The sequence below is a fragment of the Neodiprion fabricii genome, chromosome 1, assembly GCF_021155785.1.
Source record: "Neodiprion fabricii isolate iyNeoFabr1 chromosome 1, iyNeoFabr1.1, whole genome shotgun sequence".
Taxonomy (NCBI): domain Eukaryota; kingdom Metazoa; phylum Arthropoda; class Insecta; order Hymenoptera; family Diprionidae; genus Neodiprion; species Neodiprion fabricii.
Genome location: NC_060239.1, coordinates 14,112,048 through 14,136,436, shown reverse-complemented (window position 1 = coordinate 14,136,436; position 24,389 = coordinate 14,112,048). Strand labels below are relative to the sequence as shown.

Here is a 24,389-nt window from a genome sequence, read left to right as displayed (position 1 = left end):
CGAATGACGCGGCGTCGGGCTCACGCTCCGTGAAAACCTACACTTACATCGTGGATGATGTACACATCCAAGGGTATACATGATGTAAATCATGGTTATACTGTCCGAAAGCAGTAGAATTTAATAATCATTTCCTTAGCTTATTGAAGAAAACAATAGGCCGAATTAACTGTTTACCGTACTTCTTCGCAATGGATACAGAACGTAAGTAAGACCATAATTTTGAAATTACGAAAACATGCTCATCAATGAATTGATTTTACTTAGGGCTAATAAAGAAGAAACTACGCGCCAAAAAAGATGGTAATATACTTCAATTTGCCGAGGCTACGAATAGCTTAGCAGATCTATACTTTCAACTTGGTCGATTGGATGATGCTAGAGAAGAATATACCGAGCAAGTTGAAGCATGTCGTATCCTTAACGACAAACTTAGCCTCGCTGTCGCTCATCGCATGATCGGAGAGATACACTTATCTCTTGAAGATTATCAACAAGCACTAAAACACCAAAAACTTTACCTTGGTATGAGATTTCATTTTCTTTCAATCTCCCATCTTCTGAATCGATGTAAGAATGAATATTTTTAAAACAAGTAGTAAAGTCACAGACTAGTCGGTCTATGCTTCATCACTACATTTTTGAGCCAGCTATCTTGTGCAAAGAACGTAGGTAACCCATTGCAAATTCCATGCAATTTGCAAGCATAATATCAACCTTTGTGCAAATTAGCTAATTTTACTACCACGTATGTAGTTAGTTTTGCAATCATAAGATGATCAGCAGTAATAAGCCACAAATTTTCCGCAATTATGCAGCATGTCATGTAATTTGAGTATTGTACAATGTATGATCTCTCACTTGCGCTTAACATGCTGCTAATTTGTGTATATATTTTATGCAATAATCTCAGTCAAAGTGTGATATCATATATTGTAATTCACTTGCAGCTTATTTGTGGTCTGATTATGATGATCAGATCATTATTGTAATGTAGTAGTGAATTGCATGCAATCTGTGTTGATCAAATACTGTAAGTTATGAGGTTCCATCAATGCTATCTGGGAAGCTTGAGAGATAAATCAACTGAAATTACTTATGTTCAAGTATGAAAAATGAGGAAAGATGTGTGGTCTTAAGTACGTTTAGTAAATTAAGTCTGCTACACCATACACCAGAGTATTTTGCATCTTTCTTATTCATTAAATATTACTCGCAAGCGTTTATTATAAATTTTGTTTGAATTATTTCCAGGCAATAAAAATTGAGTGTTAAAAAATTAGAGCCTGGTGGATATAAAAGGTTTGCCAGTTACATTAATAATAGTCTATCTAATGCAATTTGCCACAAACAGGCCTTGTATCGATAACCAATAATTCCAAGAATTCATTCTCTGAACACTTTGGGGAAACTAGTGCCAGTAGTATCCAAATGTGCTGAACATACTACTAAAATCCAATACAGTCTTACACAAAAGTTCTCAATAAGTATTAGATTTCCACAATATTCAATAAAATCTCATAGAAATAAACGTGAGCATGTTTAGCTGCTAACTCTGGTTTTTGCTGTAGCTTAAACTCAATTGTTCACATGCTATTACGTAAATTATAATCAAATTAAACAGTAATTTAATTTCATGCCTTATAGAAACAGTTGTTATTGGCTTCTTAAGTTATCCTCCAGAACTCAATTGCAAAACAATAAGAACTGCATTGACTTTAACTACCTTAATTAAGAATCTCTCATACTTACAATTTTTACATACCAAAAATTAATGAAGAAACAAGTTTTCATACTTAAGTAGGTCAGTTTACAATAAATTGACATCACCAATCACAGGGCTGGTGGCCAGTTACTTTTCTCGCTATTGGTAACTTTTTTCAACGGAGTCACTTTTTGTTACTTTTTCTAAGAAATGGTCGTTTATCACTTAGTCGGTTGTTATTGAGTTTCATGCAGAAAAAATATGGTTGTACAATTTTTTTCTTACACGATATCAACTACACAAAATTCTGTTTATTAAGTATTATAATCTTTTCAGCCGAAAAATTGGCTTAAGTTCTATTTATAAGAATCAACCATAATTACGTTGTTCATTGTTTCTGTATCGAAATGTTTTGCCCGCAAAAAAAGCAAGTTCATAAATCATTGCTATTTTTCTTTTCTAACTTATTTTCTACATATCGTGTGGAGTGATAACTTTTTGTAATGCAGAAAAAGATGTGAAACACCAAGAAAACTCGTATACAGTGGCATAATTGAAAATAGGGCTTTTTCTGATGAAATGGATAACACTGTAGTTATACTTTTCGTTTAATTACAGGGCAGTAATTAGTTTTGATCAGTTACTTATGAGTCACTTTTTTTAGGTCTAAAAGTCAGGTTTCTCACTTTTTTCAGATAACTTTACTGCTACAAGCCCTATAATCATTAATATTTTATTTCTTTCACTGTTCAGGTAAGTTAATATCATGAACTCACAACCTCGTTATCCATAAATCTGGACCTACTTCAAACTCATTCAATTAAATATAAAATACATTATATCATTTGTACAAGACTTATTGTTAGATATTTGAAAAGAAATATCGCCAAACAACTTTTTATTTCTGACATAGGGTTCTGTAATTTTGCATATCACTTCTACTGCACACCGTGTAATATTGCAGACTAGTTTATGGCCTCACATAATTTTCGACTGGAGTAAAACTAACAAAACTGATGATTTCATTGTCCAATGGAAGTATTGATCATTAAGCATTTTTTTATTTTCAATTACTTAATATCTGTAACATAATACCTCAAAATTCGTGAATCTCTACAAATTTAACACTACTTGGAGAAATAATTAAAATTTAGTTCTTTTAAGTAGCGTTTCACCTTTGAACAATCTTTGAAATAATTGGAACTTTGCGGATTTTTAATACAGCAACCATGAAGCACTAACTTTTGCATACTTGAAATGGTTTGTGTTAGTGAATACCCTTGAATAATATATTAATATGATTGATGGGACAAAACAGAGGGAGCCCAAGAAATGAAAAATGAACTGGAGGAGCAGCGGGCATTTGCTACATTGGGCAGAACTTACTTTTGCCTGGCTGAAAGATTTCCAGAAAAATCTGATGAGCAAATTGAGGCGCTTACCAACGCTAAGAAGGCCTACGCGAAGAGTATGTTCCTATGTGATAAGTAAGAGTCCTGTGATAACTAAGATAAAGATTTATATCATTTTAATCCATCCATCATTGTTGAGAAATAACCCCAGGATTTTTGAAGTTAAAGTTTGTAACAATGGTGCAATGATGCATTTTTATGAAAAACCGTTACTTTGTTCGATACATATTGTCTAAAATTCATAAACGGTAACAAAAACATACTCGAATTTTGAAAACTCAACTTCTTCAAAGTCATTCTTTGATGAAATATAATAATTGTTTTTATTCACCTTATTACTTGAACTTTACTAACTGTGAATTTTTTTTTTTCCCCATTGATTAACAGTACGAACTTCAACTTTATGATTATACATGACTTTTTCAAGTCTGGTATCGCTAGACATCTGTAATCTTAGAAAAATCCTGAAAAGTCCCTGAAATTCGTGCGTCAATTTTACCAAAGATACTAATGTAAGTTATCTAGAAAATATTGAATTAAGAAAAACCGAATTTCATTGATATAATAATAAGATTTCAAAATCTTACATGATTGTCCCAGGCATAGATCTCAGAAATAAGTAGGGGCTGAATTTATCTCAAATGCCGTAATTGCTTGTAACTGAAGTATGTTCTTCCTAGCCCAAAATATATGTCTATTTATTTTGGGCGAGAAAGAACATACTTCAGTTACGAGCAATTACGGAATATGACCTCTGCTGGTCTGTATGATTTGAAATAGATTCAGCCTAGAGATAAAAGAAAAATTTTTGTATGAAACTTGAAAGGTTTCCAAGAGTAAAGATAATGCTGCTATGGATCAACTTGTGGAGCATGCAACTTTTTGCATTTTTAACGACTTGTTTGGCATAGGGTACATATACTTTGGATATGAGTAGCTGCCAGTGAGATCAAAGACAAATTTAAAAATGTCACAAAAAATCCAATTTTTTTTTCTCATCGGTTTTCGTTTTTTTTTTTATTTTTTTATTTTTCATCAACGTTCACTAAACAAATTTATGAGCCAGACTAAAATTATGGAGAACTTGATATCATTTCAACTCTCCAATTTGGTATCCACAAGAAAACTTTTCAATGAAGGCAAGGGACGATTAATATGTGCAGAAACTCAGGACAGAGTAAAAAACAATTTCAGGCAAAGTTAAATAAAATTAAAGAAAAAAAATCAAAGTTTTTTTATTACCTACATCTTTATGTTTGTCTTTGATTTCACCATCACTTGTTAATATCTAAAATACGTATACCCTCTTAAAAATCAGACGTGATTTGCTAAATCTTATAAATAGCATACTCCATATGTTGCACTGCATCAGCTTCAATTTTCCCCCTTGAAACATCCATGTTTCATATAAAACCTTTCCTTCCAACTCTGTATGTTTCTGGGATATACGCCTTGGGCAATTGAAACCACCCATCCTATGTTTTCTGTTGGTCAATTTAAAAACCTACAGGGCTCACAGTGCGTCACTTTTCCCATGTTTAGTCACGTTTTTTTTCAAACCAACTTCTTTCTTACCATCCAGCGAAAAGTAACTTTTTTCAACTAAACCACAATGATATACATGTTTTTTTTCTTTTGGTTTACTACTTACATTCTCTTTATTAGGGTGGAGCGAAAGTGCAAAATTTTTTAAAATCGATATGGCCAGGTGTGAAATAGTTGTGCGTACGTGTGAAAATAGAGAAAATTTTTTGCTGCACCCCAAAAGTGAAGATCTTCAGCTCTGGGAAAAGCTTTAAAGTCTTGGATGAACAACAATGACATGTATTCCAGTTCAGTTCAGAATATGCCGATTTGATGCCAAGAAGTAAACATAATAACGGTACACATATGTATGGAAAATGCATGAATTTGGAATTGTTCAATAACATCAAATCTTTAAATCTTTTTTCGTAGCTGAAGATCTCAACTTTTGGGGTGTGGCAAAGAATATTCTTTACTTACACGCACATCCACAACTTTGCCATACCCAGCTATATCCATATTAAAAAATTTTACATTTTCACTCCACCTTACTGAACAGGCACTCAGTATAATAAATGTGTACCATGTACTCTGAAATTGAATGTATAAATAATCCTAAATATGTCACTTTTTCTGACTCCAGAGACCACTATGAACCCTGAACCTATAGCTCTAACCATGCCCTAAAACTTGATTACAAATATTCAGAAAATGGAAGTCCAATTTCTGCTTCGAGGCCCGTGACAACATTACGTGTACTTTTTTATTTGTTCTTCACAATTTCGATCTAAGCAACCATCTTCTTCAAGAAGAAAAGACCGAAATAAATTATGTGTCGAGCAGAACATTAGCCTGACAAAAAATAATAAAATTTATAAAGTGTAGGCCATGGAGACAATGTTCTAAAATATATCTGATTGGTGTATCCATCATAATAACTAATAGAGATACATTGATTATTCTGCAATTATAATTTATTTCAATGATGTATATCTTTCAATTTCATTGTTGATAATTTTTCTATTTCATTTAGTATTTGCAAAAATTTTGAACCACTTGATTCTTTTCTGTGGCTTTCTTACTACGTTATCAGCATCGCTGAAATGTAAAATTTCTATGTTAAATTTTTATATAAAATTTACATTATCCGACTAATTCCAGTAAACCAAATTGAATTAAAAATATTATCTTTGAATCCCAATTCACACAGCTTTAGCCCACTAAGGCGACGTTTTGTTTTCAATATGTGACTTGGAATCCAATATGGGACGATTCCTATCCACATTAATTCGAATTGCAATAAACGACGTTCACTGAATACAATGTCAAACTGTCAAGAATTCGTATTTTCAAAGAATAGGACTATGGTAGTTGAAATCTTGCAGACATCGACGTTAGAGCAATGCCATAACGAATTATTTTAAATCCCGTTTTTGCAATTCGTTTCAATTTACTCAGAAAAAGTAAACAATGATAAAAAAAAAATAAAAAATTATAAACAGTAAAAGATGATTACGTTAAAATACTATTATTTACAATTTTTGCACTCTCAGCAATGAAAGGAACTTATTTAAAATAATCATTGTGAAAAATAGGATTTTAGTCCTGATCAAGTCCTTGAATTTTATGTATCGACTTTTACTAGACACTCTCAGATAACAAAGTGGCAAAAGCAAGAGTGAATAATTTTTTTCACCTTGAATAGCATAATGAAAAGGAAAGAAAATAGGAGTTTAGCTTATCAACAATACTATACATTTTATTAGCAGCTGACTACTGAAATAGCTCGGCATTTTGGCCAAGAAGGATTACATTTGACTCCATTAGTTGGCTAGACTCCTTGCATTTCTCATAAAAGTTTTGTTTGCATTTATAATATTTTTGTATCTTATCGTACAAATGACAGTGATAGCACTAAAAATAGCTATTTGTGATTATTTTGAAGTTTGAAATTAACTTATTTTATGTAATAAGGCATAGCTGAAGATACAGCTGAAGCTTGTAGTTAATACTAATACAAGGCATTGAGAACCAAGAATCTGGATTTTGTCTAATCTTGACTAACACCGGCTCACAAAAAAAAAAATGGTCTATACATTTGAACAGACCCACCTATCTTTATGTATTTTGACGCGCTGAATCCGAATCTGAGGTCCGTTTGGTCCGTACACCCTCAAAATTTTGAGAAAAGTGCAAAAAACCGTAAAAAATGGAAAAAACTGCAGTTTGGTAATAAAAAAAATTTCTAAATATAAATCATATAAGTTTTACATGTGATTCGATCCGCTGAGTATAAATATGAAGTTTATTTTGCCTGTAGGCCCTTAAAAATATAAGTAAATTGCAAAAAATCCCCAAAAATTGCTATAAATTGTATTTACAGTAATAAAAAAATTGATTAAACATAATTATATTTATTTCTCACATATTGTGATGCACGAAATCCAAATAAAAAATCCGTTAACGTGAATCAGTCAGAAATTTACCAAAAATCGTTCAAAAAAGCATAGAAAGATAAGGTAAGGAACGAGCGTTATCGATTTCGAGCTGTTGTTCATTTGTGTCGAACTCTTTTGTCTTCAAATGACCTACGCAATGGTTTTCTCTTACGTTTTTTATTGTCCTTCGTTACGTCTCCCTTTAGCGTTCAGCAAAAATCTGCCATCATGTTGATATTCTACTTCCCCTGATAACAATAAAGCTCGTTCCTTACCTTATCTTTCTATGCTTTTTTGAACGATATTTGGTAAATTTCTGACTGATTCACATTAACAGATTTTTTTAGTTGGATTTAGTACATCACAATATGTGAAAAATAAATCTAATCATGTTTAATCAATTTTTTTATTACTGTAAATACAGTTGACACCAATTTTTAGGGTTTTTTAGCAATTTATTTATATTTTTAAGGGCCTACAGGCAAAATAAACTTCAGATTTATACTTAGCGGATCGAATCACATGTAAAACTTGTATGATTTATATTTAGAAATTTCTTTTATCACCAAAACTGCACTTTTTTGCATTTTATACGGTTTTTTGCACTTTTCTCAAAATTTTGAGGGTCTACGGACCAAACGGACCTCAGATTCGGATTCAGCGCGTCAAAATACATAAAGGTAGGTGGGTCTGTTCAAATGTACAGACCACTTTTTTTTTTGTGGGCCGATGTAATTGTACCAATTTTTGCTATTTAAAAGAAACGTAACACGTTTGTCTGCTAAATTTAGTTGCTAGCTACAAGTCCAACATCTAAGTAGAAGTATTACCTGTGGTGAATATTTTCATACGAAATTTGTTTACATTCTTAATGAAACAGACAAAAAGTTTCCCATAATACTTTTGTAATCATTTGTAGTTTAATATAATCCAGATTATTCTAGAGAAATAGAATATCAAAATCAGGGTAAAGAAATTTCGATAAGTTGTGTATCATGTTTAAGTGTGGATCAGTATTTCAAGGAATCAGCTACACTATTAGCATGCTTTTATGTTGATTCATATTCTTCAATCGATCAAAACAGACTTCTGATAGAGTGACGCATGTGAAGTAAATTGGTTAACGCTAGTCCAATATTCAGTTTTTATATGCCTTCACGAAAAGCCTCTGACAGTACAAATGCATAAGGATGATTGGTGAAAGACTTTATTTTTGGTCTCACATAGTCATAATAGGGCATTCCAAAAAATTTCGACTCGTCCCTGATTCTCATCCATTCCGACTTTCCAATTTATCTTTTCTTCGAATGCCCTTATTCTAGTTAACACGGATGAGTCTTTTCTAATTTGTTCAAGACTTAGTTCACATAGAATGAATGTTCCGAAACCCCCACTTTCAGTCTTTGCTTGTTTTTCAAACGACTAGTTCGTCACCAAAGCATTGCATGCAGTAGCATTTGCTTCCTATTGATATTATCTATTTCTGATTGTATGCTTTCTTTCTTTTCATCATCTCATTATAGTAGATGTTTTCAACCTCCATAGCCCTAGTTACTCATCTTGACTGGGGATTAGTATAGGAAGTTGATAAAATCACGGGTGTGGTGGTCTTCTTTTATGATTATCATTTTTTTTTATTGAAGTTTCGATCAGATTTGGCCAGCCATCCTCAGTGGTGAAAAATTGCTTTTTTTTTTCAATATTTGAGATATTGTGTACTTGTATCTTTGGTGTACCGTAAAGAAAACGCGCTTTTCTGAAAGCACAGGATTTTCAAGAAATACCTACTACAGTTAAATAGTGAAAAAAAAAACTCTAAAACTTGATACATGAGTAAATATTTTTGTCGGTACAAGGAATGCTGCCTTAAATAATCTAAACTTACAATAAGCACAAAACCCAATATTCGGTGATGGACATATTTTATCACTGAAATTATATGTTTCAATCCAGGATGAAGAATCTCATGTATTAAAAGAACTATTTTCTCTTTCTCTGCCTATCTCTTCAGACGTTTTCTCTTTCGACATTTTGGTAATAGCTGAAAAACAAGCTGTGACTGAGAGTGGTAATTTTAGAAAAATCGTGAACCCGAATAAAGACTCCAAAACATCAATTTAAAAATTGAAAGGGGTCCAGCTCAGAGACCAATGGAAATTTTGAATTGTAGATTTAACTCAAACCAAACAAAAAGCAACACATTCCGATTATTCTTGACTAGATAATTAATGCTTCGCCATTAACATAGGAGATTTTCAAACCTATACAATTACGTTTGTAATCATTGTGCATACATCACATAATTTTTTAACGAAATCTTAGTACCTTTTGTCATTGAAAATACGTAATGATTAATTTTAACACTAGGTCATTAATAAATTGTAAATACTTCTAAAAAAGCCTCTCGCTAAGGCGCCAAAATGTCAACTGACATGTTTTGTTAAATTTGTCATTGATCAGTGATACCAAAAACATGTATGAAAAAGTAATAAATTTTAGTTCCAAATCATATATCAGCGTATGATATCGATGGTCATGGTTATTATGCGTGATGCTGAAAATCTAGAGGTAATTCAATGTTTAATAGTATATTACATGGCCCATTAGAATTTATTTGCTCATCGAAAATCTTATGTTTATTTGACATATGTGGGGTTAAAAATTCGCAAAATACACTGTTCAGTGAATATTCAGTTGCACTGTTTCTCACACAATTCTTTATCTTACTCTTATTGTAGATTTCTCTTCATAATAACAGAACTTGATTCAAAATCGCTGTCGAATTTACTAATCTCAGGCCAAAAACTTGTCCAAACTTCCAACACCTTTCCAAAGATATTATATTAATGTAATTGTTTTATTTGTTTATTTTTTTGTTATAACAAAGACTTCAGGGCATCCCAAAGGCGGAAATGGCAACCATACGTGCACGTCTTCTTTTGAACTGGGGTCTCGTATTAGATGCTCAGATGAAGCCGCATGAGGCTATCAACTTGTATAACAAATGTCGTTTGATATGCTCTACATACAACTTGAAGGAAGATGAGCATAGAGCTTATCTCGCACTTGGATCTCATCATGAAAGACAACAGGACAAAGAGAAGGCGCTCAAGTATCTGGAAATGGCAGCTGAAACTGAAAATGTTTCTATGAAAGCAAATGCTCTGCTAGCTAAAGCAGAGTTGTTGTTGAAATATGGTAATTGGCAGAATGCTCGCAAGGATTTGGTAGTGCTCTTCTCAATCAAAGATCTACCCCAGTCGACCCGAGAACAAGTAGAGAAACTTCTTCGCATTGGTGAGTTGAAAGTTCACTCACTTTATTTTTGTATTTTATTCTATTTTTATGCATGACAACATAAACATACTTTTCTCTTTTTACATACAGCTGTGACTCTCAGCAGAACTGAAAATATGGTGAATAGTGATATTGGAAATATCAAAATCCAAAAAAATCGATTTCAACTTTACGAGAAGTTGGGAGACGCAGCTGCAGCTGTCCAGTGCTATGAAAAGGCATTGGAGTATTATAAAGAAATGCTTGCTCATGCGGAAAAGGAAAAATCCTTTGACGGAATTACAGCAGGACTGATTTCCTTAGCTCAGACTTTGAAAGATCTAGGTCGATATGAGGAGGCTTTCACTTATGCACAAAGAGAGCTAAGCATGTGCTCTGATCCTCGTGAAGCGTGCAGATCAGCCCTGTTTTCAGCCGATCTCTTAGAGTCAACTGGTGCGACAAGTTCAGACATATGTCGCGCTTACGAACTAGCCCTATCAAAGGCTACGTTAACCAGTATTCCATCGTTAGAAATAACAGTTCTGAAAGCATATCTCCATTATTCAGAAACCCAGACCTTGAAGGATACTGAAGAAATGAGAGACAGACTGAACCAGTTACTCGATACAGTACCAGAATTCGATAGCGAAAAGGAAAATTCTGAAAATCTCGATATTGGAGCTGATGTGGATCTTGATAAACTCTCTGACTTGGATATACCAAACTGCGAAGAAAACAGTAGTTCAATGAGACTGAAATCAACACGAAGTAGTCGTACGGGCTTGGTTATAAAAAAAAACGAAAGAGGAGAAACACAGCTTCATATAGCTTGCATAAACTGCAACATTGAACGAGTTCAGAAACTAATTGATGATGGACATCCAACAGACATAAGGGATAACTTCGGATGGACGCCGCTACATGAAGCAGCTAATCATGGTCATGTCGAAATAGCAAGATTGTTGTTAAACGCTGGAGCTGATGTCAATGACCCTGGAGGTTCTAGCTGTGAGGGAATTACACCGCTACACGATGCGGCAAGTTGTGGAAACTTTTCTGTTATGAATTTACTGATCGAATTTGGAGCAAATATTTATGCAGTAACTGAAAAAGGTGACACAATTCTCGACTCTCTTGAAGACTGGCGAAAAAGAGCTAAGGAGTTATCGGGCCTCGATAAATCTGAGTACGAGCATATGCACAGTAAATTATCTCAGAAAGGTGTGACAAGAACGACGGTGAAAAAAAGAATGAATATCACCTTGGAGAGGAAAAGCTCACATTGTATAGATGTGCTTAAAGAAGAGGAAAATGAAAATACAGAAAGACACAATGTCTCAGCTGGTGAAGTTTACAAACAGACGATAGATAATCTGCGCAATAGAGGAACACGGCTAGGTCCATTTATTAAATCCGCAACTTCCCACAAAGATCTTGCACCTCTTCTAGATTCTGATCAAGTACTGCTAGATGAATGGCTTGATGATGATATTGGCCCCAATTCAAGCAAGAAAAAGAATAATCGAACTGATCTTCTATTTACCGCGAAACGCAAGTCTGCAGGTTCAGCACCAGTAGAAAGGAAAAGCAAACGTCAAAGAACTGAGGTGAACAGTAAAATATTGTCTTCCACTTTACAAGACAGTGAAACAGAAGAAAGTTGTGATAGCAATAGTGCTGAGATATGTGAAGTCATTGAGAAACCTGACGAGGTTAGAAGTTTAAAAAAACAATCCACTCTTTTATCACTAAGCTTTTCCAGGCATTCAGTATCTTGCACTCAATCGCCAAGTGCTTATGTCGTATCAAGAAGTGGATCTCAGCAAGTGCAAGCCAAAGAGATGAATGTAGAGGTTTTAATTGAAAAAAAATTGTTTAAATTGCGGCTCTTCGTCTCGAACGAAAACAAAATCACTACCGAAAGCATCATACGACAAGTCCAAAAAAAATTTAAAGAAGAAACTGGATGCACGCCAGATTTTAACCTTATCACATCGAACGGTGATTCAACAATCTCGCAAAGTACAATTAATTCCTATTATCTGAATTGCAAACCACTTAGCTTGATTGGCAATATTCGAAAAATGGATATCCCTCCAATCTCTGATCGATACAAAACGATTTGTAGCAGCTGCAATATTGGTAAGACTATTACTGTACTTCGTAAAAAAAATTTACTGAATGGCTATACCAATTTATTTTATTATATGAACTACTGAATAGAGCAAAATTCAAGGCGGTTTGTTTTCAGCTATAGATGAAGGAACTGTAAAATGCCTGAGAACGTGTGAGAACACTTCCACATTTCGACTACGAGGTCGTGAGACATTAAACAGCGATGTATTTCCACTATTAAAAAGTCTACAGTACCAGATCCATCTGCAAGTCTTGAACATGTCAGGAGTAGAACTCAACGACTTTGGAGAGATACTAAGTAGCAGCTTGGAGCAGTTAACTTTATTGCAGGAGTTACACCTGCGCTGTTGTGATATTGATTTGAATTGTCTGTCTCAATTTAGGCAGTTCCCTTTGCAAACTCGAGTACTAGATTTAAGTTATAATCCTTTGGGTAAACGAGCATCACATCAATTACATACGCTTTTGTCCTGTTTAAAAAATTTGCAATCTTTGAATATGAGCAATTGCGAAGTGGAAAATATTTTTGTAGGCACAAGCAACGCTGCCTTAAATAATCTAGACTTTGCACAAAACCCAATAATGGGCGAAGGACTGCGATCTTTATTGCAGCCTCATATTTTATCACTGAACTTATCTGGTTCGATTCAGGCCGGAAAATCTCGCATAATAAAAGAACTGTTTTCTCACCCTAGATTTTCACTCGCAACATTAGAATCATTGGATCTCTCAATGTGTGACTTATGTGATGATGATTTATCACGCATTCTTTCACAAACAGCTAATCTTGCTAAGCTTGTGATAAACGGCAATATTAAACTTTCGAAAAAATCTTTATGTGACGTGTTACAACACAAACCAACACTGTCATATATCGACTTCAGTGGATGCTCTGAGATAACTGACCCCCCCGATTTGGAAGTTTTTATCTGCCATCCTGAAATTTGTACTCTTATGGTTAGCATGGCATCTGAAGTTCAACAGTCGTGGCTGAAGCTATGGGGTGGTCAAGGTTACATACAAACATTACCTCACAATGTAGTGATATTTAACCATTATTAATTAAATAATTATTAAGGGAACTTTCAAGCCTTAGAAATCCTGACTATTGTTTTCAGATCAATAGAATATATTAAACATGAAGAAAGCAATTTTTTGTGTTGATTGACACATTCTTCCAAACTGTCACTACTTTTATTTACATTGAATATTTATTACTCATGTATACCTTTACTTCAGAGGAAAAGTGTACATTTTGTTGCCAATTTTACAATTAATCTTGCTGACTTCGAAACTGTGTAAAAAATGCTCGGCACAAATACTGTTCCAACTTTCATTCAGAGCAGGAAGCGAAGCATTCAGTTTTTCCTTCACATCTCCTAGGCACCATAGGATGCTGACATGAAACGACGCGTCCTATAGATCATGGGAAATGTAACACTGCTTGTAACAGAGACTAAAAAATACCTATGAACACTGTACATAATAGCAGATTTAAAGTTTTATAATTAAAAAAAATGTAGACCACGGACATTTTCATTACACATGCAATTACTTTCATGACTAAAATGAAGAGACTCACCTCATAGAATGATGGTAGCTGATACTCTGCAAGTATTTTATCAATATTTATCACGAATTGTTTGAGGATTTTATTCCTGTCTTCACACCGTAAACCAAGAAATGTTCGAGTCCTTTCTTCGTTACAGTATACCTTCAAATCCCTAAATTCTACCAATATTTCACCTGTAGATTGACACAGCTTCTGTAAGCTATCGACGAATGATTCAATCCAGTGAAATTTTAGAACCAAACACCGAGTTAAACTTAAATGGAATTCTGTAAAAAAGTTCAAAACTTCCTTAATTCCAATCTGTTGTGGTAGTTCCCTCAACCATGAACATATTGGGCTGTAATCAGGATCTGCAAAATTTTTCAATTTGAATTTGGACATTCATATGTATATCTAAAAAATTTATTATCATTCAGTCCATATTAAATGATGCATCAAACTATATTTTATGCGTCAATTTACAGTTAATGTAAACAAGTGTTGCCCAGTTTCCACGTTCATGTTTAAAAGTTCTTGTTCGCCCATCATGTTGGCTGGGATCATCGTGAACATCTTCATGATGTTTCGTACCTTTCAATGACAATATACTCTCAGGAACCGAAAATCTGAAATGATACGTCAACCTTCTACTAAACAAGCATCTCCATATTCATCAAGGAATCCAATGAAACTTTGTAGGTATACACAGAAGTGGAAAAATGAAACGTATATTTTTATGTCTGTTAAATTTTGGCTTTAATACCACATTTGCTCCTCCCTCTATAAAAATTCAAGCGATTAACAATAAATCAACGGTAAGAGGAACCCAGAAATGCTGATTTTAAGTTATTCAGAACCATAATACAAAATAAATCTACAATCGAAATGCCTTATCGAAAATTTCAAAGTAACTTTTTCCGAAATCGACTTTAAACCACAACAAAAGATTGGAAATACTTTTTAAAAATCATTGAGGCAAATGGAAATAAAAAAATGTGCGGAAATTTTGAGCAACTTCTTTTGGTTAAAATTGATATTGCACATCTTTCATATTTAAGATGTTTTTGTTAATCGTTGTGCTGATTGGTAGATTTTTTAGAATAAAGGGGGAAATATTTTAACGCTGAAATTCACCCGTTGTACACATAATTTGCACCAGTTTACTGTAATTTCATTCGATTCAGCACTGACAGTTAGGAATGCCTCATATACACTACGCCTAACCTAACCTAACCTCGCAAAACGAAAAAGCACACCTTTGTAACAGATTCTTTGCTGAGCTTGAAATTTTGTCTCTGTTTATTTTGGAATCATCCTGGGTGTCGGAATCCTCGGATTCGGATAGGTATGACCGAATCATATCTAAACCTGCCATTTCAGTTATTGTTGCCAACTCAAAGTCTGATCAGTCATCTTCACTTGTTGAGACCACTGAGTCCCTGGTGCCCCTGGTGCCACACTCACAGGATTAATCCTTCCCGGTTACGACTATTCAAGATTGAATTTATGGTGATTGACGAAAAAAAAAAAAAAACAAGACAGATCATGTTCGGTGATGGATTTTAATTTATTATTATTATTATCATCGATAATATGTTACAAAGATCAGGAATAGCACGTACTTTGTCATCCTGTCATGTGAACAGGACATATTCTATAATTAAGAATTCACTAAAGTGGGGCGAAGATATATACACGTGTTTCTACCCATTTTATATGCGCCCAGCAAATGTGCCTGCTTCAAGTTGATCGTTCCATTTCTCGATCCATGCGTTGGGACACAGTGAAGTATAAACTTTTTTGAAATACTGGCAGGGTTCATAATCTTCACCGCGAGCTTTCTGGCAGCGATGGAAGTCCACAAAGCTGTGCCAGCAGTGTCTGTTTTCCAATAAAATGAAAAAAAAAAACCAAAACAAAATATTATTAGTACATTAATTCAAATATAGTACAAGATTGGTATAAAACAAAAGACGAAGCAATTTGTTTGTTTTTTTCGGCAGATAAATATAAAATTTTGTAACTACGTTGATACCGATCATATGACTAGAACCAAAAAACGGAACATGTCTAGAAAATTTTGAATGAAACGAAAACTTTGTCAAATAAGTAAACATTCGGCAGAATATCAAATAATGCCTAAAACTTATTAAATTGAAATATTTCTACAAGCTATCAAAACATTGTAATATATTCATTCGCAAATTATTTCGTCGATATGTTACATTGATTTTATGTCAACTAGGTGGGACAGACGTTTTCGGAGAACATTGCTATTACAGTGGGTTCAGCACGAATACTGATATTTATTATGTTGGATTCTTTTAGGTATCAAGATTTTGAAAATGAGCTTTTATAATTTAAGAAACGACCATTTATGCCATTTACAATATGAATTTTATTTTTTCAGACGTTGAGAACCTAGTTCAAGTGATGCAAAATAGTATTTTGAATCTTGTATAACATATGAGCTTGAGTAAGATTTAAATATGAACACATTCACGCATACCAGGTAATGCGTTCTTCATTATAGTTGAGCAGTTTCAACATTTTTTAATTCTGACATCACTATCTAAGACTCCTTGCTTCATAGCAACCCTGTTGAGTGATTCACACTAATCAAACGATAACAACGATTTGCTCCAGTATTGAAAATGATATACCTTGCACACTAGTAGAGCAGAGTATTGTACATTTCTTATAATTTTCATGGGCAAGAATTTTTTGTTCAACTATTGGTTGCCTGTTAAATGTTTGTAGAATTTAGTTGCAATTTTAGAAGTCATTCTCGATATTGCTTTGAAAAATAAAATTTTTTTCAAGTAATCAAGCTCATACATACTCGTGCATATCCCAAAAGTTGCACAATTCGAAGAATTAAAAATAATCTTAAATTCACGAAAATATTTGAGGTGTGAGAAGGTATTTCAAAGTTTCTCACCTGGTTTGATTCTGATTGGGAAATCTCGGATCGAATGGCGCAGTTTGCAATTTGTCAGCAGTTAAGATAGCCTCAGGCATTGTAGAGCGGTAAGTTTGCTGAACAATTACAAGATAGTAGTTACTTCATTATTTTAAAAAGAGATCTGAGTATTCCATAAAATGCATAACAGATAGCAGGTCTAGGTAGTTTGTCGTCTCGGAAGTAGCTCACAAGGAAGGCTCGAATACGTATTCAGCTAGTCTCTCTCGCTCTCTAGTTTGTAATCGCTCGGTTGCTTACGTGGCTATTAATTTTTTCGACAATTTTGTACATATGTATATCTTACTGTAAAAGACTGGTAAAGTAGCAATGTGGAATGGTTGGCTCAGCTGAGAGCGTTACATTACTCTTGTTTTCAATGCTTTCCTGTATTTTAATAATGAATAAAATAATAAAGTCAAAGCGACAGACATGTATATTTATTTGACCAATGGTCTGGTATTATCTTCTTCTTGACAGCACACTTCACGATACTTCTTCACCTCTGCCATATAAAGCGACCAGGCATCTTTCGGTTGATCAGTGATGGGCTCACTCTTCGGTTTGGCAACCATTCCGGTCTTCAGAATTCTTCCTCCTCGTCTTTTGCCGACCATGAGCGGGGGAGGAGGAATAGTTTTTTCATAAAGAACAGAGGCTGACGAGGTAGCTAGAGAGAAAGAAGAGCTGGCTAATGGCTGTGGTGTACTAACTGGCTGCATTTGTTCCTGCATTTTTTTGAACATCTCCATGAAGCTACCATCATTTTTAAATGCATTCGGCTGCATGGAACTGTAAGGCTGTGAGAGAACAGGTTCCGCAACATCTTGTAGCGCATTAGACTCATATAATACTGTTCTATGATGCCTCCTGCTATCCCTATGCCTGAATCTGTCTCTACTTTTATTTCGGCTTCTACTGCGCCTGCGTTCGTTTGATCTTGACCTTTCCCTTGATCCAGACCTCGAGAATCTATCCCTTCTCGCGTGCTTCCTAGACCTTTCCTTATATACTTCCCTATTCTTGTCTTTATCTCTTGATCTAGAACGTCTATGTGACCGCGTCGATGAAGATCTGGACTGGCTTCTTTTTTTTCTCCGCCGTTCCACAGGAGATTCACCCTTAGACAATTTGTTGCTTTTGTGTATTTCTGATGCAGATGAAGGAGATGGCGACCTGCGTAAGACGATGCCACTCCTGTGTCTATTGTGGATGTCATCCGCAGCGAATCCCGAGCTATATGGAAGGGGCGAGGGTAGCGTGGGAGGAGATTCTGAACTCTGCTGATGCCTCACCCCACGATCAACACCTTTCGAGTCCATGGTGAATGGCTATAATGCACCTCTTCACGCTGGGTGGACGAACGGACACACCTACAAGGATAGAAACTGCCTTCTATAAGTACATGACATGCAATCATCTGCAATGCCGAGACAGAGATTCGCGGAATACATGGGTTAATGTATGAACATATAGGTAGATACTGATACAGGTGATGCATCCTATACACATGTGACACACACTGAATAACAGTTTTTAGAACCACTCAACTTCACTTCAGACAAACAGTGCAGTTCATAGTTACTTGTAGGATGCGTAAAAATAGATTATTATCTAAATTCATCTTTTTTCCAATGCAGTGATAACAACAGTTTTTTTTAAGGTCAATTCGACAGCCTTTAACTTTTTTCGTTGCAGTTTTTTACGAAAGCATTTACAAACCTCCCAATATTCTGAAATCTGGGTGTTTTCAAACATGCCTTATTGTGGCGCTTCAAATTGCGTTGCTAACTGAATATTGGCAAATATGAAATGCTATTGGATTCGACTCAATGTCAGCTGTGACAAATGGTAGAATGAAATCGGGATTGAGAAATCGGAGTGCAAGCTGATAGCTATACATCATTGGGTAAATAATCAGCTTAGTTCAATTTGCGATAATGTAAAAATTTCGTGAAATTTACTGAACAATATCCCTCGGTTAGAGCACCATCAAGCGACCGAAATCGCTAATTGAGTGCGCAGGATTATGAAGGACACGCAGGTTTCACAAGATGAATTGCAGAAGACCAAAGAGAGCGAGAGAGCGAGAGAGAAAGACGTGGTGTGTTTTCTGTAACGGTATTACTCATACGTTGTTTCCTAATGTGCGACTCAGTTAGATGCTTGTCCTTTACGATATAATTGCAAAATAGAACCAACCAATTTCAGCGACTGTATCATACAAACGTTCCGAGCATACTTCCGTCGACGTAATAGACCCTGACTACAGTTTAATTATTATAGTAACTGAATAAACAATTTAACGCGTGATACTGCCTAAATGACCATCTAATAACATCTAAGATTAGCCAGATTATTTCTATAGCAATACCTGTTTCGGCCCTTCGATGAAAACAAAATGGCTACTGAACAGTCGAGAATCAAACAGGAGCTGTTACGTCACGCTACACTGCCAGACGTTCGCTGCTGAGCACCTGAGACTGCTGACAAGTGCTAGCCTGCAAGAGGTGCGTTCCGAAATCTACTTCCAGCTTTGGATGCGTTCCAAAATTAGCTGGCAGTGCTAAGAATTTCATAGGACAGAGGCAGAACTACCCACAAACTTCGCAGTGCAAAAGAGACAAAAGATATTTGACACCGTTGGGAGCTAATATCGGAACGCACCCTTTTGTGACGTCGTAAGGTACCTCGTGAAAATTTCCAGATGCTAGACATTAGAATCGATAAAAAGGCCGTGTTCGAAAATTGACTGTCAGTACTGTCAGCAATCTTTCATCTCTTTTGCGCTGCCGAGTTCATGGACAGCTCTGTCTCTATCCTAGGGAATTTTCAGTACTGGCAGTCAATTTACGAACACGGCCAAAGCAGCAGCAGCAGCAGTTTTCCCCTATCACTTCCGACGTAAGTTTCTGCTGCTCGCAGTTCAGTTTTTCGAGCGCCAAGCCACAAGATCACAAGAAGCCACGACCTATTTCGGGTACGTTCCGATATACACTGCGAGCACTGTTCAGTGCTCTTACTGGGGAGAAATTCGATCCGTTATAGACAAACAGTATACAGTCGCAGTATCCTAGGGAAATATATGACGTCATAAATCGTCGCCATTTTTCTACTGTGAACACTGGTGCTTTCGAGGTAAGGTGCTCTCAGTGCTTTGATCACGTGATCAACAGCGTTCAGAAATTTAACAGCTTTCACTATTAATAATTATTATTATTGAATATTGTCATTCAAAAATACCGGCCGTTAAAAACAAAAATGGAAAATTTGAATAAATTGTGTTTATTGCAGTGTGAAACAAATATTATGCATGAAATGAAAGCAACGCTAAAAAATGTCGATCACAGTATACTGTACTGCGTTCCGTTTGAAGCAGTAACCAGTATAGCTAACTATAAAGGAACGGCTTCGCAGTATACTAAATTGACGTCACACCTTGCAGTGCTCGCAGTGTATATCGGAACATACCCTTCATGAGCAGCGCTGCTACTACGTAAAATTACCAGACTGATGCTAGTGAAAACTAGTAAGTTACTAATCCACTGCTGCTTTTTACTGCTCATGAAATAGCACCCTAAGCGTTCCAGAAAATATCTCTATTACAGTGGTCACCATATACCGATAAAATATTGAAATACAGCGGGCAACGGTTATTCTATAGCTCTAATCAAACCAACCGAGGAAGGAGGAGGAAGGAGTAATTGTTAAATAATAGATTTAAATTGGCTTACCTTTAGAAAGTGATCTGAATACGATGAACGCAACACAGATTGGTGAGAGGGTTTAACGGAATGACTGATTTGGATATATTTGGATATTTTTATGAACTTGAATTTATTTTACAGTTCAGATTTCAAGTCACAAACAACGGGGTTACTAGTGTTAGATTTTGAATTAATATAACATAATGTAACGGGGAGCTCGCTGGAATTTAGACGGAGTAACTTCGTAGGAAAAGTTTCAATGCAAAAGGCAAAAGGATCTTACCACGAGATTGTACAGAGGAAGTATGATCCGATAATCGGTATCCGTTTTTATAGGAATCGGTAACTGCGTAAAACGATCCCCCTCTTTAATTCTTTGTCAAACTACTCTGCGCACCTTCCCCCTTATTCTAGGAATTAAAACTAGTGTACAATATCTTCGTCGCATGTTCGCCCGTGATCTTTGCTCTTATATGTGTTCCACTGATATATATGTACACTGGATTGGATTAAGCGTGGTGCCGTCACGCCAATTGAACGGTAGCCATTTTGTACAGATTCTTGTCACTTCAGATATATATATATATATATATATATATACGTGATATATGTATGTGTATATAATCGATTGCGACGGAAAATTACAGTAACAATTATTGAGGTAACAATGAGTACCTGCGTTTTTTGCAAAACAAAGCAATCAAAATATCGTGGGCGATCATTTCACAAGTGAGTATACAACGCTGAAGCGTTCTGCAAATGATAACTTGCAGAGGTTATGTCAGCATACGAAGTATTTACTAATTATATTTAACGAGTATTATAACGTACGAATCTTGTCAGTAAAAATTCACAATATTTGAATTATGAACCGATCTTATTATAATTGAAATTGAAAACTCGGGTATTATTGACTCAGGGATTAAATTATAATTCGATATGTAGATTTCCCGTGAAAGATGTGTTGCGCGTTCAGCATTGGTTAGAAGAAATGAAGAGCAAGGACTGGAAGCCAAACCGAAATAGCACATTGTGTTCAGCTCATTTTACAAATGACTGCTTTGATAGGACAGGATTCCTAATTACATTGAAAAAGAACAGTGTACCAACTATATTTGACAACCCAAAATCAGAGTGTTCATCTTGTCACCGATTAAAGGAATATGGACGTGGCTATTCATTCTTCAAGTAAGTACCGTTACTCAATGCAACATAACGTGTGAATTAATAAATTTGAACTTTGCTTGTTATGTAGGTTCTCATTGGATGAACCTGATATTATGAAGCAATGGATCGCAAATATAAACATTGGACCGTGGTCTCCATCAAGTGATAGCTTTCTGTGTTCCAACCACTTTGAACTCTCTTGCTTTCAGAAGAAAAGTAAAAACTATATAACTTTACGAAAAGGCAGTATGCCAACGTTATTTGGTGAGATCTGAAACTATAAATCCCTATTAGGTCAGAGAAAACTCAGTGTGCATAAAGACACGTTGATGTGATGCACTATTGCGTCAATGCCGTCAAAGCGGTTAATTACCTACAGATTATAAAGTGCTCTGTTACAGAAAAATCGTGTGTGACACATTTCTGTGTATTTCCATTGTCGTTATTTATTAGTAACTTATCTGTAGGTGAAAACTTGGAGCAGACCGAATTTCAGGATGAATCCGATCGGCCCACCACAGTGAATGTAACCAAATTACATGATCACCTACACATTTGTACCTGATTTGCATGCTCAGATATGTACATCTTTTTTATTTTCTTTTGATTGTGCTTGTAACTTTTTCTTCATGTGAATGGATTGTGGATTGATACTACTAATTATATTACGGTTGTGGTTTATCGCACGCAACTCTATAAAAATGCCTTAACGTTTGCAAGGAATGTTTTATTCTCCATATTTTTGAATAAAGTTTTTACTCACCCAATTCGATTTAATTTAATTCAAAACTTTTTTCACATGTCTTAAGCTCCACTTTGATGATCAATGGATGGTAAATGGATTCCCTAACGGTTGAATTAGTGTTATAAAAATTTTTGAATAATCCGTATGGAATTCAGCCCACCATAGGATAGAGGATAATGGACGGAAACTTCTTAGAATTGAGGACTTCTTTTGAACATGAAGAAAAATCACGCTTAAATACAAGTTTTTCGTCATATTATTTAATGATCTTTTACATCGTATAATTGTAAATAATAACATACCTTCGAAAAAATGATTTGTTCTTCATTTAATGTATCAAAAATTATTTTACGCGTCAAAAACTTTTTTGTGTGACGAATATATCGTTAGACCTAAATAGCACGTATTACGCAGTTCAAATGTAGCGCGCATTTTGTGACAACTTTCTGTACAAGATGGCGGAAATTAAATTGTTCAATTGGACGCACGAGCTTACACGTAGAGCCAATCCAGTGTATATATATATCAGTGATGTGTTCTCCAGGTAGGGTTCTGTATGACTCCATATGAGAGATCTGCATTACCTCCAAAAACTTGGCAGTGCAAAAGACATAAAAATATTGTTGGCAGCACTGGGAGATAAATATCGGAACATAACGAAAGAACAACACATACGAGCGTTCCGGTCGGATGTTGAAGGCAGTGTTGGGCAAAATTGTAATAAAAAATTAACAATTACAAATCACTAAGGATAATTTTTAATGACATCGAATTCCATTGAAATTATTTTCAGTAATAATAATTGAATCGGAGTTCAGTGAAATTACTTTTGATAATTGTAATTGACTCAGAGTCCATCGAAATTATTTCCAGTAATTGTAATTGAATTGGATTTCATTAAAATTACATTGAGTAATGTGAATTTAATCAAAGTTTATCAAAATTACTTTCAGTGATTGGAATTTAATCAGAAATCATTTCAATTATCCTCAGTGATTGTAATTAAATCAGACATTATTAAAATTCTTTTGAGTAATTGTAAACCACACGATGTGGTCCAATTGAATTTTTTTCTCTAACGTTATTCCTGTGGAATAATAACAAATAGACAAATAAATTTACTCCGTTTTTGGAGTATTCAAATGGTGTGATCGGAACGAGTCTTTTACAGTCAATATGTGAATGGGCTATGGTTACCAAAGTTTTTTGGGTAGCTGATCGAGGATTTCACATTACTTTGAAAAATTTATTTGTTTAAATAATTTGCTTGACCAGTCAATGTGAATATGTAAGCTTCATGAAGTTCCCGATGTTTTCGGAATTTGAAATTATGTTGAGAATTCGACATTACGTTTCCGAAGGTAATTTGTTTAAATAAATTATGAAAAACAATTGAAATTTGAAAAAAAACATAATCATTTCCATTAATTGTAATGGATAACAGAAAAATTACAATTGTTCCAAGTAATTGTAATGAATAGCAAAAAAATTACAATTTTTTCAAGTAATTTTAATTGACATCAAAAAAATTACAATTATTTCGAGTAATTGTAGTTGATAATCATAAAATTACAATTGTTTATACTAACTGTAATTGGTAAATCAAAATTTATAATTATTTCCCGCAATTGTAATTAGTTACTAAATATTACAGTTATTCACAGTAATTGTAATTTACGGCTAATGAAATGACGAAAGTAGTTTCTGCTGCCCAACTCTGGTTGAAGGTCCGTCGTTCTACTATTATTATATTTGAGTGGAT

The 24,389-nt window shown here is 34.8% G+C and overlaps 5 protein-coding genes across 10 annotated transcripts; 2 read left to right on the top strand and 3 right to left on the bottom strand.

Moving 5' to 3' along the window:
• The first annotated feature begins 46 nt into the window (after positions 1-46).
• Positions 47-14,025, top strand: LOC124175056 (tonsoku-like protein). 4 transcript variants are annotated; one of them, XM_046554917.1, is made up of 6 exons: positions 47-204; positions 268-525; positions 3,024-3,192; positions 9,967-10,376; positions 10,467-12,500; positions 12,610-14,025. In XM_046554917.1, exons 1-6 carry the CDS (start codon positions 192-194, stop codon positions 13,554-13,556), a joined length of 3,831 nt encoding a protein of 1,276 aa, XP_046410873.1. In that variant the 5' UTR covers positions 47-191; the 3' UTR covers positions 13,557-14,025. The 4 variants fall into 4 exon arrangements, with proteins under 4 accessions (XP_046410873.1, XP_046410865.1, XP_046410890.1 ...); XM_046554909.1 differs by having other exon boundaries at positions 12,595-14,025; XM_046554934.1 differs by lacking the exons at positions 47-204; positions 268-525 and having other exon boundaries at positions 3,063-3,173; positions 12,595-14,025.
• On the bottom strand, positions 10,078-15,430 carry LOC124175145 (U6 snRNA phosphodiesterase). 2 transcript variants are annotated; one of them, XM_046555099.1, is made up of 5 exons: positions 15,303-15,430; positions 14,530-14,672; positions 14,077-14,417; positions 13,723-13,910; positions 10,078-10,214 (listed from the first exon to the last, which is right to left on the bottom strand). In XM_046555099.1, exons 1-4 carry the CDS (start codon positions 15,419-15,421, stop codon positions 13,725-13,727), a joined length of 789 nt encoding a protein of 262 aa, XP_046411055.1. In that variant the 5' UTR covers positions 15,422-15,430; the 3' UTR covers positions 10,078-10,214; positions 13,723-13,724. The 2 variants fall into 2 exon arrangements, with proteins under 2 accessions (XP_046411055.1, XP_046411048.1); XM_046555092.1 differs by lacking the exon at positions 10,078-10,214 and having other exon boundaries at positions 13,662-13,910.
• A 164-nt stretch (positions 15,431-15,594) lies between these two features.
• On the bottom strand, positions 15,595-19,539 carry LOC124175172 (cytochrome c oxidase subunit 12, mitochondrial). The gene is made up of 3 exons (XM_046555157.1): positions 19,383-19,539; positions 16,988-17,085; positions 15,595-15,927 (listed from the first exon to the last, which is right to left on the bottom strand). The coding sequence occupies exons 2-3, from the start codon at positions 17,065-17,067 to the stop codon at positions 15,759-15,761; spliced, it is 249 nt and encodes an 82-aa protein (XP_046411113.1). The 5' UTR covers positions 17,068-17,085; positions 19,383-19,539; the 3' UTR covers positions 15,595-15,758.
• Positions 17,379-18,381, bottom strand: LOC124175139 (serine/Arginine-related protein 53). The gene has a single exon (XM_046555079.1). It carries the CDS (start codon positions 18,328-18,330, stop codon positions 17,449-17,451), a length of 882 nt encoding a protein of 293 aa, XP_046411035.1. The 5' UTR covers positions 18,331-18,381; the 3' UTR covers positions 17,379-17,448.
• Positions 19,540-21,287: 1,748 nt separating the features above from the next.
• On the top strand, positions 21,288-22,464 carry LOC124175162 (THAP domain-containing protein 1-like). 2 transcript variants are annotated; one of them, XR_006869109.1, is made up of 4 exons: positions 21,288-21,444; positions 21,661-21,903; positions 21,971-22,146; positions 22,364-22,464. XR_006869109.1 is itself a non-coding variant. In XM_046555126.1 (3 exons), the coding sequence occupies exons 1-3, from the start codon at positions 21,383-21,385 to the stop codon at positions 22,155-22,157; spliced, it is 492 nt and encodes a 163-aa protein (XP_046411082.1). In that variant the 5' UTR covers positions 21,288-21,382; the 3' UTR covers positions 22,158-22,457. The 2 variants fall into 2 exon arrangements, 1 of the variants encoding a protein (XP_046411082.1); XM_046555126.1 differs by having other exon boundaries at positions 21,971-22,457.
• The last annotated feature ends 1,925 nt before the right edge of the window (positions 22,465-24,389 follow it).